This window comes from Schistocerca nitens, chromosome 2 (assembly GCF_023898315.1).
Source record: "Schistocerca nitens isolate TAMUIC-IGC-003100 chromosome 2, iqSchNite1.1, whole genome shotgun sequence".
Taxonomy (NCBI): Eukaryota; Metazoa; Arthropoda; class Insecta; order Orthoptera; family Acrididae; genus Schistocerca; species Schistocerca nitens.
In genome coordinates, this window is record NC_064615.1 from 205511603 (window position 1) to 205537535 (window position 25933).

The following is a 25933-nucleotide window of genomic DNA, read 5'->3' on the forward strand; positions in this document are numbered from 1 at the left end:
TCTGCCGCAGATCGGGTCTTTTTTAACCAACATTTTTAATCTTCTTAAAACTTCCATATAAAAGGTTTGATTGACGCGCTGACCTGAGGGAACAAACTGTGAATGAACTATGCCTTTGGCATCAAAAAAGCAAATCAGCTTTGTTTTGATGTTTGATTTGACTTGACGACACTCTTTTTTTTTTTTTTGACTGGGTGAGAATGATGTCTTCCATTGGCTTGACTTTTGCTTTGTTTCTGGGTCGTAACCACAGCACGATGACTCATCACCAGTAATGGCCCTTCACAGAATATCTAGGCCAGTCTGGAGCTATTGTATTCGAAGCAAGACATGTTTCAATTCGACATTCCTTTTGATTGTCAGTCAGAACCCAAGGAACAAACTTGCAGCAACTATTTTCATTCCAAAATCTTCAGTTAAAATTCGCTGATCCGAGCTCCAAGATAACCCACTAAATAGTTGGTCAATTGTCTGTTGACAGCCTGTGAATATAAGCGCTCGAATTTTTTCAATATTTTCATCGATTCGGGCAGTTGTGGACGTCCAGGACAAGGTTTGTCATCAATCGACATGTCGCCATTTTTAAATCGAGCAAATCACTCGTACACTTGAGTTTTTTCTACAGCGTCATCTTGGTAAGCTGTTTTCAACGTTGAAACTGTTTCAGCAGCGTTTTTACCGAGCAGGAAACAGAATTTCACAGCTGCATGTTGTTCACTTAAACTTGCCATCATAAAAGACGAAACAAGAACAAAACAGCGCTAGCAAAAACAATCACTGCAGATGAAAGGAACAAGCCAGGTCGGAACACGGACGGCACATTATTTTCTTGATAAAGTCAATGTTTCATTTCAGCTATAAATGAGAAAAACTGTATCAAATTCATCCCACACAGTGCGTAATAACAGAAACCCGGCGTCCTGCCCCGAGTCACGTGATTTTGATGTTGGTTTCAATGTAATGAGGTCACGTGCAGTCTATGTTATCTGTGGTCTGTGTTATGCGCCATGGAGGTACAAAAAGAAGGAAATTATCGTTACGTCACAAACTTGAAGCAGACGTCCGCCATCTTAACTAGCCCACAACATTAGATTCACCGCATTTATACATCGATGGTTCACAGCTGTGGTACTCCATCTGACGTCACTCTGACGTGCCCGTGAACGTTGGGGCTATCTGTCGCCTTCATCTGGTGCTTTGATTGTGTGGAGACGTTGCTGTTCCATAAAAAAAAAATAAAAAAATGCCAGTTTGCGTCGTTTACAGATGTGCTAATCGTTCAGATGGTAATCTAAAGTTTAAAGGAATTACACTTCATTCTTACGCGGAACAGTTCAAGCACTATTTTATTTCGTGCGCATAATTTATGGTTTCGCTGTTTACTTTTATTATAGTGGTTATTTTACGTTGTAAATTGCTATTACTGGCCACACTGAATGATGCGTCATAGGAGGGATTACAGAATGATAAGACGTGTAAACTGCAATGAGACTAATGCACGACAATCTAATAAAACAAGAATTTTATTCTGCATGGAGTTACACCTCTGTGCAGATCTGTTTCTTTGACATTTCAATAATCGTTCACTTTGTTGACATGCGCAAGGTAAGATAGCGTGCCCTGCTTCTTTCGTCATTGCTCATGTTTATGGGCTAACAAAGAAAATGTAGGTAAGTTTTTTTCAAATGTAATTCTTAAAAATGTTGTGCTCGAAATCTGAAAATGTAACGAACAAAAAGCAGCAGTACCAATAAGCAAACAAGCATTGGTTTCTGAGTTCCAACTTTATTTGCGATAAGTACAAATACAGTAAAAGTGGACTTAAACGAATTACGAAAGTATCCTTCCTTTTTACATCACATTCTACTTTTCTTGGTTATTCGAAATATATCAACAAAAACAAATTGCGTTAACGAGGCCAAATGAGCCCTATTATTAGAATATAAATACGCCTTCAATATCAGAAAACCGTTTTAAATTGCCTTTATGTATTCATGTAAGAACTGTAATTTTTATTATTTAAAACAGATGCTGCGTGCACATGACATAAATGATGAACAACAAACAATCGTAAGGGGTAGTCTGCTAATGTTTTGGACTATTTAAGATGACGGCTGACCCCACCGACTCTAGCTTCAAAATACGAGTAATGTACATCGTAAGTCTTTAGTGCCATCTCCCTTCTTTTTTCACGTCCATGTTATACATGGTGGTGCGTAACGTCTTAACTATTGATGAAACATAGTCTCTGAACCGCAAAAGGCAAATTACGATTATACAGCCGAACACGGTGTATTGTTGTCAATGTATATTGTAGACGCCATGACGTCGGGCCACCTCATCAAGGTACCATGCTGCAACTTCCACGCCATTCCGATGCCACATTGTCCCTCTATGCAGCCAGCAAGTTTTACACAGTATTGCACAATCTTATGAAGTCTCAGTTACCTGATATACAATGAAGAACCAATTAAAATGGTACACCTGCCTAATATCGTGTAGGGCCCCCGCGGGCACGCAGATGTGCCACAACAGCACGTGGTATGGACTCGACTATTGTCTGAGGTAGTGCTGGATGGAAGTAACATCATGAATCCTGCAGGGCTGTCCATAAATCCGTAGGAGTAAGAGGGGGTGGAGATCTCTTCGAACAGCACGTTGCTCAACAATGTTCATGCCTGGGGAGTTTGGTGGCCAGCGAAGTATTTAAACTCAGAAGAGTGTTTCTGGAGCCACTCTGTAGCAATTTTGGACGTGTGGAGTATCGCATTGTCCTGCTGGAACTGCCCAAGTCCATCGGAATGCACAATGGACATGAATGGATGCATTTGATCAGACAGGATGCTTACGTACGTGTCACCTGTCAGAATCGTATCTAGACGCAGCAGGAGTCCCAAATCATTCCAACTGCACACACCCCGCACCCTTACAGAGTCGTCACCAGCTTGAACAGTCCCCTGCTGATATGCAGGGTGCATGGATCCGTGAGGCTGTCTCCATACCCGCACACGTCCATCCGCTCGATACAATTTGAAACGGGACTCCTTTGACCAGGCAACACGTTTCCAGTCATCAACAGTCCAATGTCGGTGTTGACGGACCCAGTCTGGGCGTAAAGTTTTGTGTCCTGCAGTCATCAAGGCTACACGAGTGGGCCTTTGGCTCCGAAAGCCCATGTCGATGATGTTTCGTCGAACGGTTCCCACGCTGACACTTGCTGATGGCCCAGCATTGAAATCTGCAGCAGTTTACGGAAGGGTTGCACTTCTGTGACGTTGAACGACTATCTTCAGTCGTCGTTGGTCCCGTTCTTGCAGGATCTTTTTCCGGCCGCAGCGATGTCGATTTGATTTTTTACTGGATTCCTGATATTCACGGTACACTCGTGAAATAGTCGTACGGGAAAATCCCCACTTCATCGCTATCTCGGAGATGCTGTGTCCCATCACTCGTGCGCCGACTGTAACAACACGTTCAAACTCACTTAAATCTTGGTAACCAGCCATTGAATCAGCAGTAACCGATCTAACTACTGCGCCAGACACTTGTTGTCTTATATAGGCGTTGCCGACCGCAGCGCCGTATTCTGCCTGTTTACATATATCTGTATTTGAATGTGCATATCCGCATCAGTTTATTTGGCGCCTCAGTGTATAACGCCAATGTTATGATGCTAGCCCAGTAAACAGTTTGAGTCTATTAGGAGGATCAAAAAGAATGAAAAATTCTTTGTGGAGTGATTCATTTTTTGTGAATAAACTTCCTTACTCGTGTATTTGAGGAGTTGATTATTACTGACGGTATTTTGTATGTAGTGCATTGGCAAGTCGTATTGAGTCGGTGCATAAGTTCGTAGCGCTTTTCCGTAAGTTTAAACACAACACACATAACACAGATTTTAGTCATTGATAGTGCATTCTCCTTCACTGCTTACAACAGTCTGCCAACGCTAAGGAAACTTTCTCGATTCCGCGACGACAGAAATCACGTGATTTTGAGGTGAAGAACTCGTTGAGTCATTTTCGGAGCGCATTTTTCTCCGCAATTTAAGTTCCTTGTGTTGATAGTTGATGGTTGGAGATGAAACATCGCTGTTACAGCTAGTCCGCGAAAACCATTTATAGATGTTGGTCACTGATGACTCAGCTATACGGATTGTGTTAAGCCCCTCGGCGTCAGCTAAGGCCTGAAGTTGGTACACTGAAGCACCGAAGCTGGTAACCATGTAATAAATGACATCGTAAGCACGGCTGTAAGTGTTTCATTTTATTAGATAAATTCCTTGGAGGTAGTTCGGCAGAGAGAGGAATACGGGAAAATCTGAGGGCACAAGATCAGGTGAACAAGGTGGATGCGGAATGACTTCCCAGACCAAGTCTCGTAAAGTGTTTTTGTCAGTCTAGCAGAATGCGGGCAGGCGTTATCGTGGAATTGCATCACTTCACCCAGTCTTCTTGGTCGATGGTCTTGGACTGCGTCTGAAAAACGCCTGAGTTGTTGACAATAAATGTCAGCAGGTGATGGTTACACCTCAGGGAAGCAATTCGCAGTACACCACACCATCGTTGTTCCACCAGATGCTTAAAACTATTTTTTGTGGATGCGTGCGGGTCCTTGTACGGAGAGCTGCTGCTTTGTTCGGGCTGAACCATCCCTTTCTTTTCCTCATATTAGCATAAAGACACCACTTCTCGTCACCTGTAATGATACCGGATAGGAATGGTTGGCGTTGTTTACAAGCTAATTGATGAGTAAGCAGAGATGCACGTTATGGCCACCCGCTGGTTTTTGTGATTTTCGCTTAGAGCATGCAGTTACCACAAATCCGGTTTTTGAACCTTCCTCACTGCGTGCAAATATCGCACGATGGTGGAATGATCACATTTAATCACATCTGCCAGTTTTCGATTACGCTGATGTGGATCGTTGTGGATTAATGTGTTTAAACGATATTCGTTATATCCCGAAGGTCTTCCTGAACGTGGAGAGTCACTAAAGCCTAAACTATCTTCCTTAAAACGAGGACCGAGGGACGTGGCGCAGTGGTTAGCATACTGGACTCGTACTCGGGAGGGAGATAGTTCAAATTTGCGTCCGCCCATCCAGATGTATGTTTTCCTAAATTGTTTAAGGTAAATGCCGGGATGGTTCCTTCGAAAGGGCAAGGCCACTTTCATTCTCCATGTTTATGTAATCCGAGCTAGCGACCCGTCTCTAATGACCTCGATGTCGACGGGACGTGAAACACTAATCTCCCCCTCCTCCCCCTGAAACCGAGAAAACCATTTTCTTGCTGTGCTCTATCCAGCGATATTATCCTCATCCACGGCGCAAATGTTTGTACCTCCAGCCGCGTCCACAGCTCCACCTGTAAAGATTCATGTTGAACGTTACTTAAGTTTCTTCTGCCTGGTCCACTGATGAATGAATGGGAAATTTTCATGCGTCACTAAATTTATCCACATTAATTGACATCCGAACTGCACACTCGTCATGTAAACAAAACTCGGACAGACTTCCCTGATCTCTTTGACTTCCAAAAGTAACTTCAAAACTGACTCGTCGCAGCTTCGCTACATCGCCTTATATAGAATTTTAACAATAGCTTCCAAAATAAAGTATTATTAATTGTGTACAATTTTGATGTTACAGTTAAAATTTACAAAACGTAAAGAAACTGATGTTACAGCCGAATAAGGTTGGTTGGTTGTTTTGGGGAAGGAGACCAGACAGCGAGGTCATCGGTCTCATCGGTTTAGGGAAGGACGGGGAAGGAAGTCGGCCGTGCCCTTTGAAAGGAACCATCCCGGCATTTGCCTGGAGCGATTTAGGGAAATCACGGTAAATCTACATCAGGATGGCCGGACGCGGGATTGAACCGTCGTCCCCCCCCTCCCCCCCCCCCAGCCGAATAAGGCATAAAATACAATATTGCATGACAACCTTTTATACTAATTTCTTTAGTTTTCCATAAGAAAATCATTCTGAACATTAATTACAATAATGTCTCTTGTATTATTTTAGTTACATAATTAATTATAGTTTGGATATGGTTACTAACATTCAATGGTAGTACAGGGCTCGTTCTTTATCCGATTACATACATAAAATGCACAAATAAGGCCTCAATTTCTGGAAACTGGAAAACTGTGAGATGTAAATAATTGGAGAGTTAATTAGAAATGTAATTCAAGGAATATTAATTACAGAGGAAGATATAAACTTAAATAACAAATGAAAATTCATCGCTCGGTAATAATTTTTAAACTGTTTGTCAAGATAGTGAGGTCTTCTGTTACTGGAGTTTTAGATTACCATTTTGCTAATTAGAAGCACTGATTTTTCATGCTAACATCTCTGTAGTCTCTAGTTAGTTATTGCTAAGAACTTATTACTTCAATTTCTTGATTAGTTACTTAATTTAGTACAGGGTGAGGCAGTGAAACGGCACGATTTCGATAGTGGTTGTCGGGCGCGGAGGGGGGTTGCGAGAGTGGGGGAAGTGACCTTGGGCGTCTAGAGTGGTGGAAGTTTCAGTAGCCATGGAGCGTTGGTCGAGTGCGCAACGTGCATATGCCGTAAAGGCATATTACAAAAACGCGGATAGTGTGGTTGGTGCTCAACGCGCCTTTCGTCGTGAATTCAACCTGCCGCCACGGGCTCCCGTGCCATCAAGGAAAGCCATTCTCCTTTGGGTTAAAACCTTTGAAGCTACTGTTAGCACAACAAAGAAAAGAGGCGGCAGCACAAAAACAATCCGGACACCCGAGAACATTAATCGTGTGCGCGAAGCGTTGGGACGAAGTCCGCGAAAATCCGCGCACAGCGCAGAACTTGGTCTCAGCAATCGATCAGTAAGACGGATTTTGAAGAGTGACCTTCACTATCATCCATACAAAATTCGGGTAGTGCAAGCCCTTAAACCTAATGACTACAATAACCGTATGCGCTTTTGCCAGTCAATGCTTAACGTTATTGAACGAAATGAAGAAAGAGTGCATAACTTATGGATGAGTGATGAAGCCCACTTTCATCTTAGTGGGTACGTAAATAAGCAAAACTTCAGATATTGGTCCTCAGATAACCCGCACGAACTTCATGAAAAACCTCTCCATTCTGAAAAAGTAACAGTCTGGTGCGCAATGTCATCTCGTGGAATTGTGGGGCCCTATTTTTTTGAAGAGGAAGATGGCAACACAGTGACGGTAAACTCTGGACGTTATTCTGACATGTTGACCATTTTTGGTCTGCCTGGAATTGATCGACATGATCCAGATGCTGAAACACTCTTCCAGCAAGATGGTGCAACAAGCCATACTGCTAATGTCTCAATGGAATTGCTCAGACTTGCATTTCCAGGACGTCTAATCAGCAGGAATGGCGATTTCCCCTGGCCTGCCCGTTCACCAGATCTGACGGCACCAGACTTTTTTCTTTGGGGCTACCTCAAGTGCAAAGTCTTCCAGGAAAATCCACCAAGAACAAAAGAAGACCTGAAGGAGCGAATTCGACAGGAAATTAACAACATTCCAGTACAGATGCTACGAAACGTCATGGGACAATTTCATCTCAGGCTTAGACAATGTGTGCAAAACCAAGGACGACACCTCACTGACACCATATTTAAAAAATGATTGTTTTTAAGTTAAATCTTTAATTTCCACTCTTGTACTTGAGATCCATGTTCAACTATTATGATTTTACTTGTAAATAAATCTTTGGTGGTTTTACAAAATCGTGCCGTTTCACTGCCTCACCCTGTATATGCACATAATTTTATCAATGACAACAATCTACCGATAATTATGACAACGCACGTTCTTCCAGGACATTCCATGTGCTTTCGCAATGAATATCAAGTTTTTTTTTTATCAAATAGGACAGAATGATACACATAAAGACATAAAGACACACATACAAGGCCTTAGGAAGCACTGAATTGTCCGATAACTATCCGTATATATATATATATATATATATATATATATATATATATATATATATATATATATATATATAAACAGGTGTTATCGGATATTTCATATGAGTCCTGGGAGAGGCTGTACCATTATACACTCACTATCGCTAAATGACAAAAATTACAATATGTAAACTGAGATATCAACAGTGTGCTGCAAACAAAAGTTGTTGTAGATAAATAAACATGCAAAGCAAAAATGCTACCTAATAGTAGATGGTATGCACTAAAATAGTCCTTGAATCGTTTCACACCGCTGTATATACTTTTGGAACATGAAATGTAAATGAACAGATGAGTCAATAAATGACTGAACGAAGTAGACTTTGCAAATATGTGAAAGAAGAAGAACCTGGGTTGCTTGAAAATTCAGCGTCGTATCAACGCTTGTTCTTTGTGTGCTACGTCACGGTGCGAGAGGTTGCGAAGCACCCACGCAACAAGAGAGGCTATGCCGCCCTTGAAATCCGTACGACGCCGGAAAATGTGTAACGAGCAGTCGGCGGGATCTCGTCTCAACGTCACCTCACAGAGCACCCTCAAACAATGGAGGATGCGCGATAAGAAACGCTAGCAAACAAGAACTGATTTACTGTGCCTTCTGCATCTTGAAGCAACTGCCATGTGTCGGTGCTCACTCTGCAGCTGGCCAGCATGGCGATCGCAAGGGAAAAAGGTAAGGCTGCAGCACCTACGGCATGTCAAACCATTATTGCCAGGTGAAAAAGTTAGTACTCTATATCCACCTTTTTTGTGAAGTAAGATTTCTTTTATACGTGATATTCGATGACCCACATGGAACTCTCAGAGCCCCTGCGAAATAGTGATTGACTTTATACACAGTGAGCTGCAAAAGTTTCTCATAGCAATTGGAACCACCTGAAAGAATATAATCTTTATGCCGACGTATTATATACCATATTTCCATACGCCAACGATTCAGTGTGGAACTGGTGCGCTCGATTTATGAACTTTACTGCTACTACTGTATGCAGTGCATCATTTAGGAAATGTGCGCCAAACTGTCTGCTCTGCAGTGTTCGATTTGTCTGTAAGGTGCAATATTTGTGGTTTACTTATCTAGGATTGAAGACAACTGTGTAAGTTGACATGACATGTTTAAGCACAAAAATACACGCTTTTACACAGTTTTCAATGTGACAACAAAAAACAGTTATCAGGATAATGCATCTCGTCAACATCAAAACGTGAAATAACCCTAAACACAACAATATTAAATATTAACTCTCGGAAGGTTAAATTATCCTAAACACTACAATATCAAAGTTCAGCTAGAAGTTTCTTTACAAAATTGTTCCTTCACTTACGTTATGATGTTGGTCAGTCTACGAAAAGCGTCCGATTCCGGTTCAAAGTTCGGTACTATTTTTAGGATGACAATCAAGTCTATGGTGGATAGTTAGTTATGTGACAAATTGAGCTAAAGATTACGCAAGGTCGCTCGAGTTTACAGTGGACGCAAGCTGGTGAACCAACACGTTTACACCTCTGCACGCGATATTTACCTTAAGCTGCGATGAGCTGTCGTCTGCTAGGCAACTCTCTTCCGATGAAATTCCTATAAAACTAATTACACCTTTGCTGAATTTTCCAGCAGAAACTTTCCATATGTTTCTCATTATGCGACAGAACATGTATTATCCCTAGTCTTAGAATGTGGCAATATACACTCCCATGGTTGGAGCAGTGTGCATATTATAATGCCCTCTCGGTTCTCGCAAGAACAATTAAGTAATTGGCTGGTTCGTTTCTCCACAGTTGGAGCTAAACGATGCTACACGTAATTTCTAGCTGGATATCAGCCGCTGTGAACGCAGTGTTCACACAAATTGCTCCTCTGCATTGTACAGAGCGTTATGCGCTCCGTTCTGCACTTGACGCCAGTTCAGAGAAGAGTTCCCCAAATTTCCGTCTTGTCTTACTCATAGTCGAACTGTCTCCCCAAACCGGTTCTTTCATTCTTCACGTCACAGCTTTTTTCGACCAATAGGAGCGTTCCTCTTATTTTGTGGAAACTCTCTCTATCAATCGTAAGGTACCTACCATTAAATTGTGTCGAAACTTTGGCTCTTTTTTTCCTTCTTAGCACGTTTCCGCCAATCGGGCGTTTTGAGCCCATTCCAGTCGCCTAAATGCGTACATTGACTCTCTCGTGTGTGTACCACTCGCTGCACACGTGATCGAAAATGTGTCACTGGTCTTGTTCGTATATTCCGAAACGCAGTTTTCTAAAAGTTTTCTTTCCTGTCTTCCCGCAGATGGGCAGTTATACTCTCTTTCCGTGTCTGAGTCACCTGTTCAGTCGTTGACTGTCCGCCTGGGACACGCCTTTAAGTGGTTTCCGTGGCACCCCCTGTAGTGCGACCTTGCCTCTGCGTCGTCCCTCTGAATTCCAAACTAAAATGCTCTCACTGCAAATTTCACCTTTCGCTCAAACACGCATTATAGGAATGGTGTAATTACTGTCAGTTCAATGTCATCCATTTTTGCATCACATACTGCTAGGCAAATTTGCTCATTACCGCCAAATTAAGGCAGGTGCCATATTAACCTTCACACTGCGATGTATAAAGCTCTCATGTAAGGTGCGAATCTGACCTTCATTTATTCTGCCACCTTACATGTCCCTCTTGTATGAGTTTGTGGGCGGAAGAGATAGTTAAGTCAGCCGCTGTTAGTAAAAGGCATGCCTGAACCGATTTAATAGAATTTACAGTTTCCATCTTCTTAACTGTAGCTGTAATATAATTCCAGGAGAAGAAGCATACTTTTGAGTTAATTAATCTGATATGCCGCTGTCACGTTTGGATGCAAATTTCTCCCACAGTTAGTAAAAACAGTGAGCCGAGGCCACAGCTTGTAGAGGAGGAAGAGGACACTGTTGCGACATCATTTTACCATAGAAGGTAGCTCATCCAGATAAATTTTCAGACTCTATATCTAAATCTACATACATACTCCGCAAGTCACGATATTGTGCACGGCGGTGAGTATCTTGTACCATTACTACTTTCTTGTTCTACTGGCAAATAGAGCAAGGGAAAAACGACTGTCCATGTGTTCCGCAAGAGCCGTAGTTTCTCTCATCTTGTCTTCGTGCTCCTTAGGCGAAATATACGTTGGCGCCGGCAGAATCGATCTACAGACAGCTTCAAATGCCAGTTCTCTAAATGTTGTCAACAGCCATTCGCGGAAACGATCGTCGATACAGTCTGGAACCGCGCGACCGCTGCGGTCGCAGGTTCGAATCCTGCCTCGGGCATGGATGTGTGTGATGTGTTAGGTTAGTTAGGTTTAAGTAGTTCTAAGTTCTTGGGGACTGATGACCTCAGATGTTGAGTCCCATAGTGCTCAGAGCCATTTTTGAACGATCGTCTACTTTCCCCAAGGATTCCCAATTGCGTTGACGAAACTCATGTGTTGATCCATCCTATCTGTAAAAGAAGGAGCAGTGCGCCTCTGAATTGCTTCGATATCTTCCTTTAATACTACCTGGTGGGGATCCCAAACACTCGAGCAGTATTCAAGAATGGATCGCACTAGTGTTCTATATGCGGTCTCCATTCTCGATGACCTATACTTCCCTAATATTCTCCCAATAAACCGACGTCGACCATTCGCCTTCCCTAGTACCGTCCTTACACGCTCGTTCTATTTCATATCGCTTTGCAACGTTACGCCAGGTATTTAATCCACGTAACTGCGACAAGCAGCGCACTTCTAATGCTATTTTCGAACATCACAGGATTGTTTTTCCTACTCATCCGCAGTTAAGTTACATTTTGCAGCATTTAGAGCAAGCTGCTGTTCAAAACACACCAACTAGACATTTTGTCTTGTCCGTCAGATCATTTAATTATATGGTGAATAAGATCAGTCATATCACACTTCCCTGGGGCATTCCCAACGATACCCTTCACTCATATGAACACTCGTTGTCGAGGACAACGTACTGGGCTCTGTTACTTAAGAAATATTCGAGCCCCTCACACATCTGGGAACTTAATGCTCGGACCTTCGTTAGCAGTGTGCTATGGGGCACCTTGTCAAACGCTTTCCGGAAATTAGAAATATGGAATCTGCCTGTTGCTTTTCATCCATGATTTGGAGGATGCCATGTGAGAAAAGGGCACGCTGAGTATCGCATGAGCGATGCTTTCTAAATTCGTGCTAATTTGTGGACAGCGGCTTTTCCATTTCAAGCAAATGTATTATATTCGCACTTATAACACGTTCAAGAATTTTGCAGGAAACCGATGTTAAGGATATTGGTCCGTAATTTTGTGAGTCCTTTCTTTTAGACTCCCTGTATACAGGAGTCACCTGCGCTTTTTCCCAGTCGCTTTGGACTTTGAACTGCACGAGAAATTCGCGATTGGTTTAAGTTAAATAAGGGGCCAATGCCGTAGAGTGCTCTCCGTAAAACCGAATTGGGATTCCACCCAGACTTGGCGATACATTACGCCCGCCACACAAGATCAAGCCGTTGTTGGTGTTTGTTAAGGACACGCCTTCCTTGCCAGTGTGAGAAAATGTACGTAGGTCAGACCGTCCGAAGGCCACAAGAAATACACTCCTGGAAATTGAAATAAGAACACCGTGAATTCATTGTCCCAGGAAGGGGAAACTTTATTGACACATTCCTGGGGTCAGATACATCACATGATCACACTGACAGAACCACAGGCACATAGACACAGGCAACAGAGCATGCACAATGTCGGCACTAGTACAGTGTATATCCACCTTTCGCAGCAATGCAGGCTGCTATTCTCCCATGGAGACGATCGTAGAGATGCTGGATGTAGTCCTGTGGAACGGCTTGCCATGCCATTTCCACCTGGCGCCTCAGTTGGACCAGCGTTCGTGCTGGACGTGCAGACCGTGTGAGACGACGCTTCATCCAGTCCCAAACATGCTCAATGGGGGACAGATCCGGAGATCTTGCTGGCCAGGGTAGTTGACTTACACCTTCTAGAGCACGTTGGGTGGCACGGGATACATGCGGACGTGCATTGTCCTGTTGGAACAGCAAGTTCCCTTGCCGGTCTAGGAATGGTAGAACGATGGTTTCGATGACGGTTTGGATGTACCGTGCACTATTCAGTGTCCCCTCGACGATCACCAGTGGTGTACGGCCAGTGTAGGAGATCGCTTCCCACACCATGATACCGGGTGTTGGCCCTGTGTGCCTCGGTCGTATACAGTCCTGATTGTGGCGCTCACCTGCACGGCGCCAAACACGCATACGACCATCATTGGCACCAAGGCAGAAGCGACTCTCATCGCTGAAGACGACACGTCTCCATTCGTCCGTCCATTCACGCCTGTCGCGACACCACTGGAGGCGGGCTGCACGATGTTGGGGCGTGAGCGGAAGACGGCCTAACGGTGAGCGGGACCGTAGCCCAGCTTCATGGAGACGGTTGCGAATGGTCCTCGCCGATACCCCAGGAGCATCAGTGTCCCTAATTTGCTGGGAAGTGGCGGTGCGGTCCCCTACGGCACTGCGCAGGATCCTACGGTCTTGGCGTGCATCCGTGCGTCGCTGCGGTCCGGTCCCAGGTCGACGGGCACGTGCACCTTCCGCCGACCACTGGCGACAACATCGATGTACTGTGGAGACCTCACGCCCCACGTGTTGAGCAATTCGGCGGTACGTCCACCCGGCCTCCCGCATGCCCACTATACGCCCTCGCTCAAAGTCCGTCAACTGCACATACGGTTCACGTCCACGCTGTCGTGGCATGCTACCAGTGTTAAAGACTGCGATGGAGCTCCGTATGCCACGGCAAACTGGCTGACACTGTCGGCGGTGGTGCACAAATGCTGCGCAGCTAGCGCCATTCGACGGCCAACACCGCGGTTCCTGGTGTGTCCGCTGTGCCGTGCGTGTGATCATTGCTTGTACAGCCCTCTCGCAGTGTCCGGAGCAAGTATGGTGGGTCTGACACACCGGTGTCAATGTGTTCTTTTTTCCATTTCCAGGAGTGTATAAGCACAAGCGTTACACAGATAAAGAACAAGCAGCTGAGTTAGCTACAGTGGAGCACCGTCTCGCCAATGGACATAACATGAATTATGGAACGTGTCACTAACTAACTAACCAACTGCACCAAGTTGTTAAAACAGGCCAGTGTCTTCTGGGACTAAGCTGCAAAAGAATCTGTAGAAATTGATCTACGTACATCACGTGGATGAGCTGATAAATAAAGATCGTGGATTCCAGCTAAGTACGGCTTGTGGCCCAACATTCAGCGTTCTGAAAGCATATTGACAGTCTGTGGAGAGATCGTAAAACGGTTAACTTGATATGCAGCTGCCTGACTAACACTAAAACATGGCTCTTTCACTAGGTATGTATGAATGATGGACTAATTGTTAGTGTTATTAACTAGCACTCGAACGGCTATTCACACAGTTACTATTGTTTCTATTGGAATAAATCAGAATTGGACCAACGCCTACACTGAACTAAAATGTGTTAAAATCTCACGTCTTCATTTGCAAATAAAATGTAAAACTAAGTTCTTTCTCTGTCTGTCTGTCTCTCTCTCTCTCTCTCTCTCTCACACACACACACACAAACACAAAACCACTAATACATAAACAGATGCAGTTACAGCATTACAACAACCGGTAAAATGGACAACGTCTCCTCTCAGGAAAGGCCACTGAGTATTAATGTCACTAATGCAAAATTTTACTACGTTAAGTAATAACTTTTCACCTGTTGTGAATTTCTTGAAATCTGTTAAACAATATGTGCATAAATAATAGTAACTGAACTGAAACAGTATGTGAAATTGCTATGACGGAGTTCCTATACTTCGATGTTTATACTGAAAAGTGGAAAACCGTACTCATGTATGTGAACTGAAGTCTTTCATTAACATAACAACGCAATGTTACAAATCAACCACCCTCTAAACAAAGTTGTATTACAAAGAAAACTGACACCAACAAACAATGATTTAACACGTCACTTTCAAGACAACACCATTTTCCAGCGATCTAACTGCGAGTAATATCCTAACACTGTCTGCGGAATAGAATGCATTTAGTTTCATTATTAACTTTCAGAATAAGTAATACAGTTCTGTTGCACATGGTGTCCGGGCTAGAGGTACATACAAACAAGTCCCTATAACGAAAAACTCGACCTTTTATGTTGTTGGGCAAATACGCCGTCGGCTGAGAAGCTCTCCAAGATGTGTTCTCACCATTTGACCAAAATGGCGCATGCAAGCCTGTGATAGGGTACGTCTGGCTTGACAATTTGACGAACTGTGCAGTTCCACAGATGCCTCTCAACACTATTTTCCAGCAGTGTGGTGACCCCACTATCCCGGTGATGTTACCGCATACCTCCGTGAGACCTGTCGTGCTTATGACCGTGTGGCGAAAAGTGGAAAACCGTTTCGATATTTGTCAAGCTACAAACGATACCTACATTGAACTGTAACGACATGCATAAAAATGTTTGAGCTCCTGTTTACAATGTTGGACACAAAAAGTTATAACCCTTAATAGTTACTGAAATACAAACAAATGTCTTTGTATAACTCTAGCCTGGACTCCTATACTTTGATGTTGTTTATACTGAAATACTATCAGTGATGCGTAATTAAATTCAGTTTGTTATGCAGATGGCTTCACCAGAGATGTGCAGTTTGCTTTTCTCTCTCACCTGAGACAGTGGAGACGGCTGATCATCGATCTCACCTCGGCACCTGTTTCAGTGGGAGTGAGAAACTATTATAGTCAGTATACGAGTGTGCCGATATGTCTTCAGTTCAAGTGTCGAAATTATAAAAATAATATTCCACTTCAAAATAGGTGACCCAAAAACAATTTGACGACATAAAAGCATGAAATCACTTCAGATGATGTACAGAGATGGCGATTCTCTGGGTTATACCAAAACACACAGTTTTTTACTTTTATAATTGACGTACACATAATAATTTGAGTGGAGTCGTATCAGTTTATTCGAGCTTTCATTTTTAAACAAAATTAGTGCTTGGCTTTCACAATGAATGAGTCTGATAAAGAATACACTGTTCCAAGCCCCTTTCCGTAGCACAATATATTGCTCAACATTCACATCCTTTTGTTCCGTCCACTGTTGTTGTAATTCACCGGCTGATTCTTTTGTGTCAGTCAAAAAAACAAAAAACAAAAAATAGCTGCTATCTTCACCATACACATTTACTACTGTTATTCCATTTACTCCTGTTCCTTTGACGAAACCTGCACAATTCTTGTACCTTCCAAGTCTTGAATTCTTCACTCTTGCTAACTTTCTTCATAGACCCTCTTGATAAATCTTGTATCTTCTGTTCCTTGCTCTTCGGTTCTGCTGCCTTGTTCAGCTTCTCCAAAAGTTTGCATCATTTGTGTAGGTTAAGTTCATACTAAAAATTGCAGTTACTCGTACAACAATGACGCTATGGTGTGTTTCTGGAAGCTTCTCCATTAATCTTGCGATGATCTTCAGAAAAATGTCTCCGGTGAATCTCTTCTTTGGGTCGCCCCCCTTTCTGGCTCCAATATACTCGTTATTGTCTGTTTCCTGACTCGAAATTAATTTTTCAGTCCGTAATTAAGGACCGTTAATCTCCCCTGAACGCAACACTGGCAATGCCCATTTCCTCTCTCGTTGATTTCCAACTCTCAACTGCTTAATCTTCTTTTTTTTTTTTAAATTATGGAGATATAACTGTACGCTACTGGGCCATGGCACTTTGTACTAAATGAATATCACATGGGATTCACATCTGACGGCACATGAAATATTATAAATACGTAAATATTTCACATACAGATATTGCACTTTTGTATATTTACATTTATGCTGCTATTTAGGATTTGTAATAACAAAAACTTTCTCCAGAAACCCTCACAAGGTGCAATTACTATTACTAAAATTTCCAAGATTTACATTTATTTATTACACTGACGTTACATTTTGATAGACTGAACAATTAACACCTTTAATGAATTCGTATTTACACCCTCAGACAGAGTTCTTGCAATGAGACCAACACTGCTACTAACGCGCTAGTTCATTGACTGCTACTAAGTTTATAAACATTTTGTGATGTAAACTCATGTCTGATGTTCGCACCTTTGCACTCAGAGCCGTTCATTTTTTCACTGCTTATCACTGCACTTAGCGCTCTCTCCCAGCAGAGAAACAACTCTTCCCAGTTCCAATACTGGTGTCTGGCACTTTCAACATTCAGTAAGACGCCGCATGGAGTTGACACTTATTTCTGCAGTGCAGGATCTAATCTCACCACATTCCTCTCACTTTCACACGTAAACATCGCCACACTGAACTAATATACACGCATAGAGAACAAACTAAAACACAACATTTTAAAAATCTTTCACACCTCCTCTCTCCTTTAATCATCACAATTAAATGATGTTTTATGGTCCTATACCTTTAATTTGTTTCTGTATAACCTAGTCCATACATATTTTAACGGGATTGTCAGAAATTTTGAGAAGTCCTTCCTATGAATCAAAGAATTGTTCAATCTCTTCTGCTCACTGAATTTCCTACGAACACTCGCTAGAACTAAATCTCCAACATTGAACTCTGTATGTTCTATTTTTTCCGTCATATCGATAACCAGTTTGGACAAGAAGAGAATAGAAGCTTTTGAAATGTGGTGCTACAGAAGAATGCTGAAGATAAGGTGGGTAGATCACGTAACTAATGAGGAGGTATTGAATAGGATTGGGGAGAAGAGAAGTTTGTGGCACAACTTGACTAGAAGAAGGGATCGGTTGGTAGGACATGTTTTAAGGCATCAAGGGATCACAAATTTAGCATTGGAGGGCAGCGTGGAGGGTAAAAATCGTAGAGGGAGAACAAGAGATCAATACACTAAGCAGATTCAGAAGGATGTAGGTTGCAGTAGGTACTGGGAGATGAAGAAGCTTGCACAGGATAGAGTAGCATGGAGAGCTGCATCAAACCAGTCTCAGAACTGAAGACCACAACAACAACAACATCGCCTCTTCCTCCAGAACGCAACCTTTACGTATTTTCTTCTGATCATTGCTTTCAGATTCTCTATCAAAACTCTTCTTTGGTGTGGCAGTTTCACTGTCTCTCTGATCAAATTGGGTGCTGCTTCGTCTGTCATCATTAAATATGGTTTTTGGCCTGTAATTTCATGTATTACGCAATTAATGACATTCTCAAATAGCTTAACATATTTTCCCCAAACCATGTGATTGTCTGAACAGTAAGTGTTTGGTAATTGTGATATTTCCTTCAAGCAATGTTCCGATGGGTTTCTCGCCTAACGGTTTTCTACGCAAGAATTTTATGCCAACTTATGCTAACTTATGCTTCTTTTCTCTGAACATGAACTGAGGACCATTGTCCCTCAGCATGAATTTCCAATACCCATTTATTCTACATGTTTGCCAATCCTTGCTGCAACTGTTTTGATGTTTTCCCTGCTAATTCAGCACAACTTATTGAATTTGGTAAATCCATCAAATATTACAAAAATATGATGGAATGCTGAAAACTAATATCTCCGAATTTTTTATGCAAAAACTCTTAAGGCTCTGAAAATTAACATTCTACATCTTTATTCTTTGAGTCTATATATTTGTTGCTCAACATAGTCACCCAGGTAACGAACACATTTCTCACAATGAAAGACCAGTGCGATGATACTGTCACTGTAGAATGTTTGATTTTGTTCGCGAATCCTCTACTCGCTCCGCTTCATACTTATCAAAGTGGAATCCTTGTAGACCTTCTTAAGTTTCGGAAACAGATGAAACTCGGATGGGGCCAAATCAGCACTGCATGAAGGATGATTGATGACAGTGAACCCAAGGTGTCGGATTGTTGGTCTGGCATCGTCATGCTAAAGGAGAGGTGATCCATGTGTGGACAAACTCTTCGAAACCGAAACTCGATTACAATACGCCGTTTTTCCCACACCAACATAGTTATGTTACATACCACCATGTTACACATTACCATTTGAACCCCTCTAGCTGCAGAGAGCTGCAAATATGAACACATGAAGAATAAAGATGTGTACCGTCAATAAAGTTTGTTTTATTTAAAAATCTTTTAAGAGTATTCACATTAAAATTCGGAGGCTTTGCTTTTCAGCACGCCCACACATATCGGCTTCCTCTGACAGTTACAGGTAGGGGACAAAGCATATCCATGGCTGATAATTCTAATACATCATATACTTAAGTATTTTGTGTGTTGCGTTGGACAGCTTTATTCATGTTCTTCACTTTTTGACATCCGTCACAAGCACTGTTGCACTGCTTTTTTCTTTCCCACATATTTTTGAAAATGACTGTCACTCTCAACTTATCTAAATATTTTCGTACCTCAAAATGACCATTGCTTAGAGGGCTGTATTCAAACAATTTGTCAGTAAACTTTTTAGGCCAAAAGATCTTCCAGCCAAAATCTTCTTCTCTTCTTCACCTTAACCGGTTTTTTTCCGAAGAATATAATGCTTTAGCAGTTTACCACCTTTTTGATCATCTCGAGCTTGCAATGGAAATCTTCATTCTGCAGTTGGTGTAATCTTCTGCATATTTTCTTAATACGAGCTTGCTATGGGGTACCTTTGACATATATAAATCATTTCTTCCATTTGAATCAAATATGTTTTCTTCCTGATTCATATCTGTGAGCATTTGAAAGAGTGCATTAGGTATCACACTGCTCTCCTTTCACAGATCTTATCTCAATACTGAATTGTTGTAGAAATAATGACCAGAGGTTCAGATCACCATTTAACAGTTAGCTCTTCCTGATATGTAATAAAGCTTTATGGTCAATAATGACAATGCATGGTGCCTCCACACATAACATTTTTTTTTTCAAATCCAAAACATGTGTTGATGTTAACAGTTTAGCATAATAATGTTCATTTACTATCATGCACCCTCCTCACACATACTACTAGTGTACTTTCTTGCTGGAAGCTTTCCTTGGCTTAAGCATTGCGAACGCAATGCTAGTGCACTAGCTGTACGTTAGTGAGGTAATACTTAATCACAACCAGCATATTGTGTAGGTTTTAATTATTACAGAGGTGAAATCTGATATTTGGCCGATGCCTTTCGTCTACATTTTAGAGTTTCTCCGGGTTCTCCTCTACAAAACGTAACTCAGTAAGTCTGAATAGTTTTTGTGTTCGTAATTTTATATATATATATATATATATATATATATATATATATATATATATATATATATATAATTAATTCTACTAGAAGTTTTCACAAAAACGATACCTTCTGAGGCCATGCTTATTATACGTCAATACCCCTTTTTCTTCAACGTAATTCAAGATGTTCGAAAACAGTATATGCTCCATAATTCTACTGCAAATCGACTCAAGTGATATGGGCCTATTCATCGGAATATTTATTCTTCCTTTCTTGAGTTTTGATGTGACCTGTGCAACTTTCCAGTCTTTTGGTACAGATCTTTCGGTGAGGGAGCGGTTGCATGTGATTGCTAAGTGTGGAGCTATTGTATCAGCATACTCTGGAAGGAACTTGACTGGCATATTATCTGGTCGGAAGACTTGCAATTATTAAGCGATTTCAGCTGCTTCGCTACACTGAGGGTAATTGCTTCTAAGTTACTCATGTCGGCAGCTGTTCTTGACTCGAATTCTGGAATATCTACTCTGTCTTCTTTGGTGAAAGAAATTCGGAAAACTAAGTTTAATAACTCCACTTTAATCACACTGTCATCGATAATATCACTATTGGTATCGCACAGTGAAGGTTTTGATTCTGTCTTGCCGCTGGTATACTTTACATATGACGAGAATCTTTTTGGATTTTCTGCCAGATTTCGAGACAAGAGTTTCGTTGTGTAAACTAACAAAAGCATTTCACATTGAATTCTGTACTTTGTTTCGAGCTTTAGTACAATATTGCCAATCTGAGATATGTGTACTTTTAAATTTGGGATGCTGTTTTCGTTGCTTCTGTAGCAGCGATTTGAGCTGCTTTGTATACCATGGGGATCAGTACTGCCATTTATTAATTTTTACTGGATAAATCTCTCAATTCTCTTGAACTCTTGAATTTAAGCCACATCTGGTCTATAGTTACATACTTAGTTGGGAAGGAGTAGAGACTGTCTCTTTGGAAGGCGCCAAGCGAATTACTATCTACTTAAAAAAATAGATACATATTTTGCGTTTAGTTTTGGTAGATATTGAAAGATGTGGTGGCGAGTCTCGCTACAACGACCGTTTTGTGAATAATCCCTCTATCTGCCATGATGCGGCCTGTTTGCTCAAGATTACTTGTTGCTAAGAGGTCAGCATCTGTTTATACTTCGGTTAGGGTCCTAAACTAACTGCTCATGCAATGAATGCAATATCTGAAGATTAGTTTTTTACCTGCCATCGGCTTTGAACATATATCTTCGCCGTCATATCGAGGAATACTGAAGTCATCCGCCAACTATAACTGTACAAGTGGGGTACCTATTTGAGATGATGCTGAAGTTTTCTTTGAATTGTTCAGCAACCAAATCACTTTAGTCTGGGTTCGGTAAAAGCAACCAATTATTAATTGATTAAAGTCTGGTACCAGGCGCCACAGAGGTTGAATGTCCACCGGAGTAGATGGACCTCGACAACTGGTAGAGGGCACCACAGTCGTGCTGCGCTGTCATGGCGAGCGCGCCACGATCTCGTCATATCAGGGCGTGTGCCAATAGCGTTCCACGCGGCAGGGGTTTAGGCAGCTGCGTAGCCAGTCAGTTCAGGATTCACACTTGATACTTATGGATCTATCTTCACTGCACTAGAACTGATCGGTAACTACCTTGCGTGTCACCCGGTTACTCTCACTGGTTGCGTCTTGAATTTGTCTCTCTATTGCTCTTGATCTTGTTGTCATTGTTGTGGCGACTGCTCTGCGTAGCGCCCCATTGTCGTAAGGTTGTTTGTCCTTGCCCTGATCTGTTGTCCGTAGTCTGTCTGTCGCATTTCGTTCTCCGTACCATTAGTTTGGGCTACTCTTCCGCAAGCGGCTCTCGCTTGGCGGCTCCCTCCGTTTCTATGTTCACCAACGAGCGCATCGATACCCAGCCAACTGCAATTGGTCTATCCTTTCTGAACACTGTTTGGTCCTTTGCAAAAATTTCGGTTGAAGTTATCCTCGGCTATATCCATCTTTCGGTGCCTATAGCGATTTGAGCTTCAGTGCTTTCTATTAGTGCTTGGAGCTCTGGTTCCTTCCCAGCACAGCTACGACAATTTACAACTACTATACTGACTGTTGCTATGCTTACCCTCTTCCTGCGTTCGTCGTGCACTCTTTGAAGCCCTCTCTGTACATTACAGATAACATCTGATCTTAAAAAACCGCCCAGTTCATTCCTCACTGCCCCCAATACCTGTGTATCCATCTCCTGTATATAATGGAGCGCTGACCTTAAGTGGGACCCGGAACCCCACCACGTTATGGAGGCACTAGAGAAATCTTCAACCTACATTGTCACAGAAGCGTCTGGGCCTCTGATTCAGACTCTCCACTAAACTCTGTACCAAAGGTCTGCAAATGGCCCAACAGTCGCCACCTCAGCTAGCTGCCCGAAACCAGAGAGAATCTCTTCCAGTCCAAAGTGACACACATCGTTAGTACCGATATGAGCACCTGCAGTTGGCTGGACCCTGTGCTCTCCATGACATCCAGAAGTGCTCATGCCACATATGAAATGACTCCTGGTATGTAAACAGGGTGCACACTGGATTGCTTCCCCTCTTTGGCAACCATATCGTTAAGGAGTCCATTACACATCTGACATTGGAGCTCACAACCACCACCTTCCGTGAATGCTCGATCTTGTGGGGTTAGAGGCTTTCTCTGGAACAGGGCGAGCGACTGCATTTGCCTCAGGATCTTTGTCAGCCACAGATAGTGCCCAAAACCTATTTGGCAGATGAACCAGGGAGACCTTTCCATCGGCCGCCCTAGAAAGTCTTTCGCTGCCTACCACACCTTGAGACGATATCCCACTCGATCACAGGTGAGGGGGTCATCCTCAGTGGGGGCAGTAATAGGGGCAGCCACAGCAGTGAACCTATCGGGGGCACAAGGGATGTACTGGACGCACATTGCATCCCCACATTCGGCCCTACCCCACAGTGATGCCCATTGCTAACAGCCTCAAGTTGTGTGACCGAAGACAGCAGCGCCTGGACTAGTGAGTGGAGTGTCATCAACTCAGCTTGCACCTGAACACAGCAATCACAGTACCTATCCACACCAGAGATGGCGGAACTATACACTATACAGTTGTAAAAACGCGGAACTGTGGCTACTAGATACACAAATACGCAAGAATTTTAAGAACTTAGGCGAAAGTGCACATAGTAAATAAAAAATAAATCGCTTCTTGTTATTAGAAGCTCGTCAGGACTCGCAAATGAAGTGCTGTGGTGTGTTGTGCTACTGACGATGAGCTGCTGTCCAACTAACAAGTTCTACATCTGTAACTGATTGTCCTCACAAAAACAAGTGCCTGTCGAGATACAAAATATACACTACAGAGTAGTAAAAACGTGGAACGGTGGACAATTCAGTACTTGATTAGGGAAAAATTTGTGATAGGACTCCCACATTTCGAACAGATATTTCAGTTGGAAGAGTGCAACTCTTTGATGGCTCATATTTTTTCTAAACCCAATCCAATTTTTTTCTGCTGTATAAAGTGTCCTAAAAACTTGATAGTTTCCTTTTAAAAATTCAGATTTTGCAACTTTGAAAGTCATTCCTGCCGTAATGATAATGCTGAATAATTTGAAAGTATTTGGCACTGTTTCTTCCATTGCCTGGTAGCTGTAAAAGGGGTCATCTACATAAATAGTTAATTTTGAACTTAATTCGGTTCCTAGCCTCATAAATATTTTGCATTGATAAAATTTCCCGTTGATTAGAAATGCAGTGTGTTACAGACTCACTCTTGCTAAAGGCACCTGCCTGTATCTGCAGATTAAATCACGCCTTGCCATGTATCGAATTCCCTTGAACTTCTGCATCATCTCCGACATATTCATGAGAATACTTTCATCATCTGCAACGGAGGATGCTTTGAGACAGTATCAGTAGAAAGACTCAAACCTGCCTTCATTGCTCCTCCCCAAGATGAACTACCGTGCAATCCACCTGTGCTGACACCTGCGCCAAACTCGCCGGCGGACATGCCCCTCTCCGCTTCGTCTGATTTTGTAACACCATAGCTCTAATGCTGTACTGATTTATTTTGCTTTTGTTTCATTTAATGTTACATTGCTGTGCTTCTGTAAATGTGTTTGTTGAATAGATAACTAAAACTGTATACTCCTTTCTTTGTAAAAACTTTGAGTCATGGTCTGATTCTATGCGATGTAGTATATCTGTCGTTTAAATGCTTTGTCCCATTTGGAGGGAACAAAACTTACTGTATATGATTGTAATTTTGTGTGAATAATTTTTGGTAGAAATGTCAATATGTGCAAATGTTCTGTTTTAATTAATGTATTTGGTTGCTGTTATGTAAACTGCTGATCCTCACTTAGGGTTCTTAGTTAGTTTGTATGTAAAAGGTGTAGTGGTTCCCCTCGGGAACGGAACTGTGTAGCACGCGCAAATTGTGGCTGGCCTAGGTAGGAAAGGTGGAACTGATAGTCAGTCGGGGACGAGCTACGAGTCGGGGATAAGCTACCAAACTGTGCACTGCCATGTAAAAGATGCATATTGTGCTGGTTCCGAGAGAGGCTTTTTCTGCTACTTTCCAATGCCTCGGGTGGATGGATAAATAGCTGGAACTATTCTGGAATTTGTATCTATCATCGCCACCAAGAAATGACAGAGTCCAGCAAATCTACCTGCAATTCCACCTGCAAACATGCAATCGCCACCTTATTGCGCAATCATTACATCGGAATGCTACAATGATGTACAGTGAAGGATCAGCTTAATGGATGTGTTAGTGTGCTCAAATATAAGGTAATTTATATCTGAATTTATGTACCTACCTTGATTTTTCTCCTCATCATAACACCTCTCAGGTTCCTCTCTGATTGAACTAAAGTGATTACCGAGTGTCCTTACTGAAAGTACATTAAAACCCAGTTTTCTAATTAATGCCTCTTGAACATAGTAAAGAGAAAGTTAAAGTTAATGTGGCAAGAGAGTGAGTTAAAGTTAATGATGCTTGCTGAAAATATTCCTATTAAAACTGCTTATTAAAGTGCTGTTGCCAACTTCAAAATTAAAAGTTCTTAAGACTGAGGCTTATAAAGTAAATGATCACATTACTGCCTGTTGTAAATCGCAGAAAGTGAGTCAGTATCTTACATATATGTTAATTTTGTGTCTCACTGTAGTAAAAGTGGAAAGCTGCAGTTATGAAACGTTATATACTCATGTTTGCTAAGTGTTTGTCTCTCTTGTGTATTAGAAGTGCATATTAATAGTATAAAAGGATCCATAGTTTGTCTATTGTGCTAATGCTAGGTAACAAGTAACGGAAAGATCTCTATTTATGAAAACCATAATTTATTTATTAGAAAGACAGTGATAAGTAACCTGTCAGTGAATTTCAATTAACTTTCATTTTAAATAGTAAAGTATTTAACTGAGAGAGACTTCAAATATGTACAATTTATGATCCTGCAGTGAATGTTAATAGTAATGATATAAATACCATTCAGTTTGAACAAGGCCTGAAAGTAATAGTGTGTTTCGGTATCTGTTATAATTTTGCAAATAGTTTGTGCTGCTCCAGTTGTTAGCTTCAATCTTAACGTAAACATATGTATGTGTCAGAGTTCACTGCACTCGCGTGTGACAAAGTATAGGTTGTGTTTATCCATTAAAGTTACTAATAACTATTTTCTTGAACGA

General features: G+C 41.9%; 1 protein-coding gene across 1 annotated transcript in view; it reads left to right on the top strand.

Annotated features, from left to right (window-relative positions):
• The first annotated feature begins 8631 nt into the window (after window positions 1-8631).
• The window catches only part of LOC126234323 (sialin-like), a 155739-nt gene continuing 138437 nt past the window's right edge, over window positions 8632-25933 (top strand). The window contains exon 1 of the mRNA XM_049943009.1: window positions 8632-8654. Coding sequence (XP_049798966.1) covers window positions 8633-8654 — 22 coding nt within the window. The 5' untranslated portion in view covers window position 8632. The remainder of the gene's footprint in view (window positions 8655-25933) is intronic.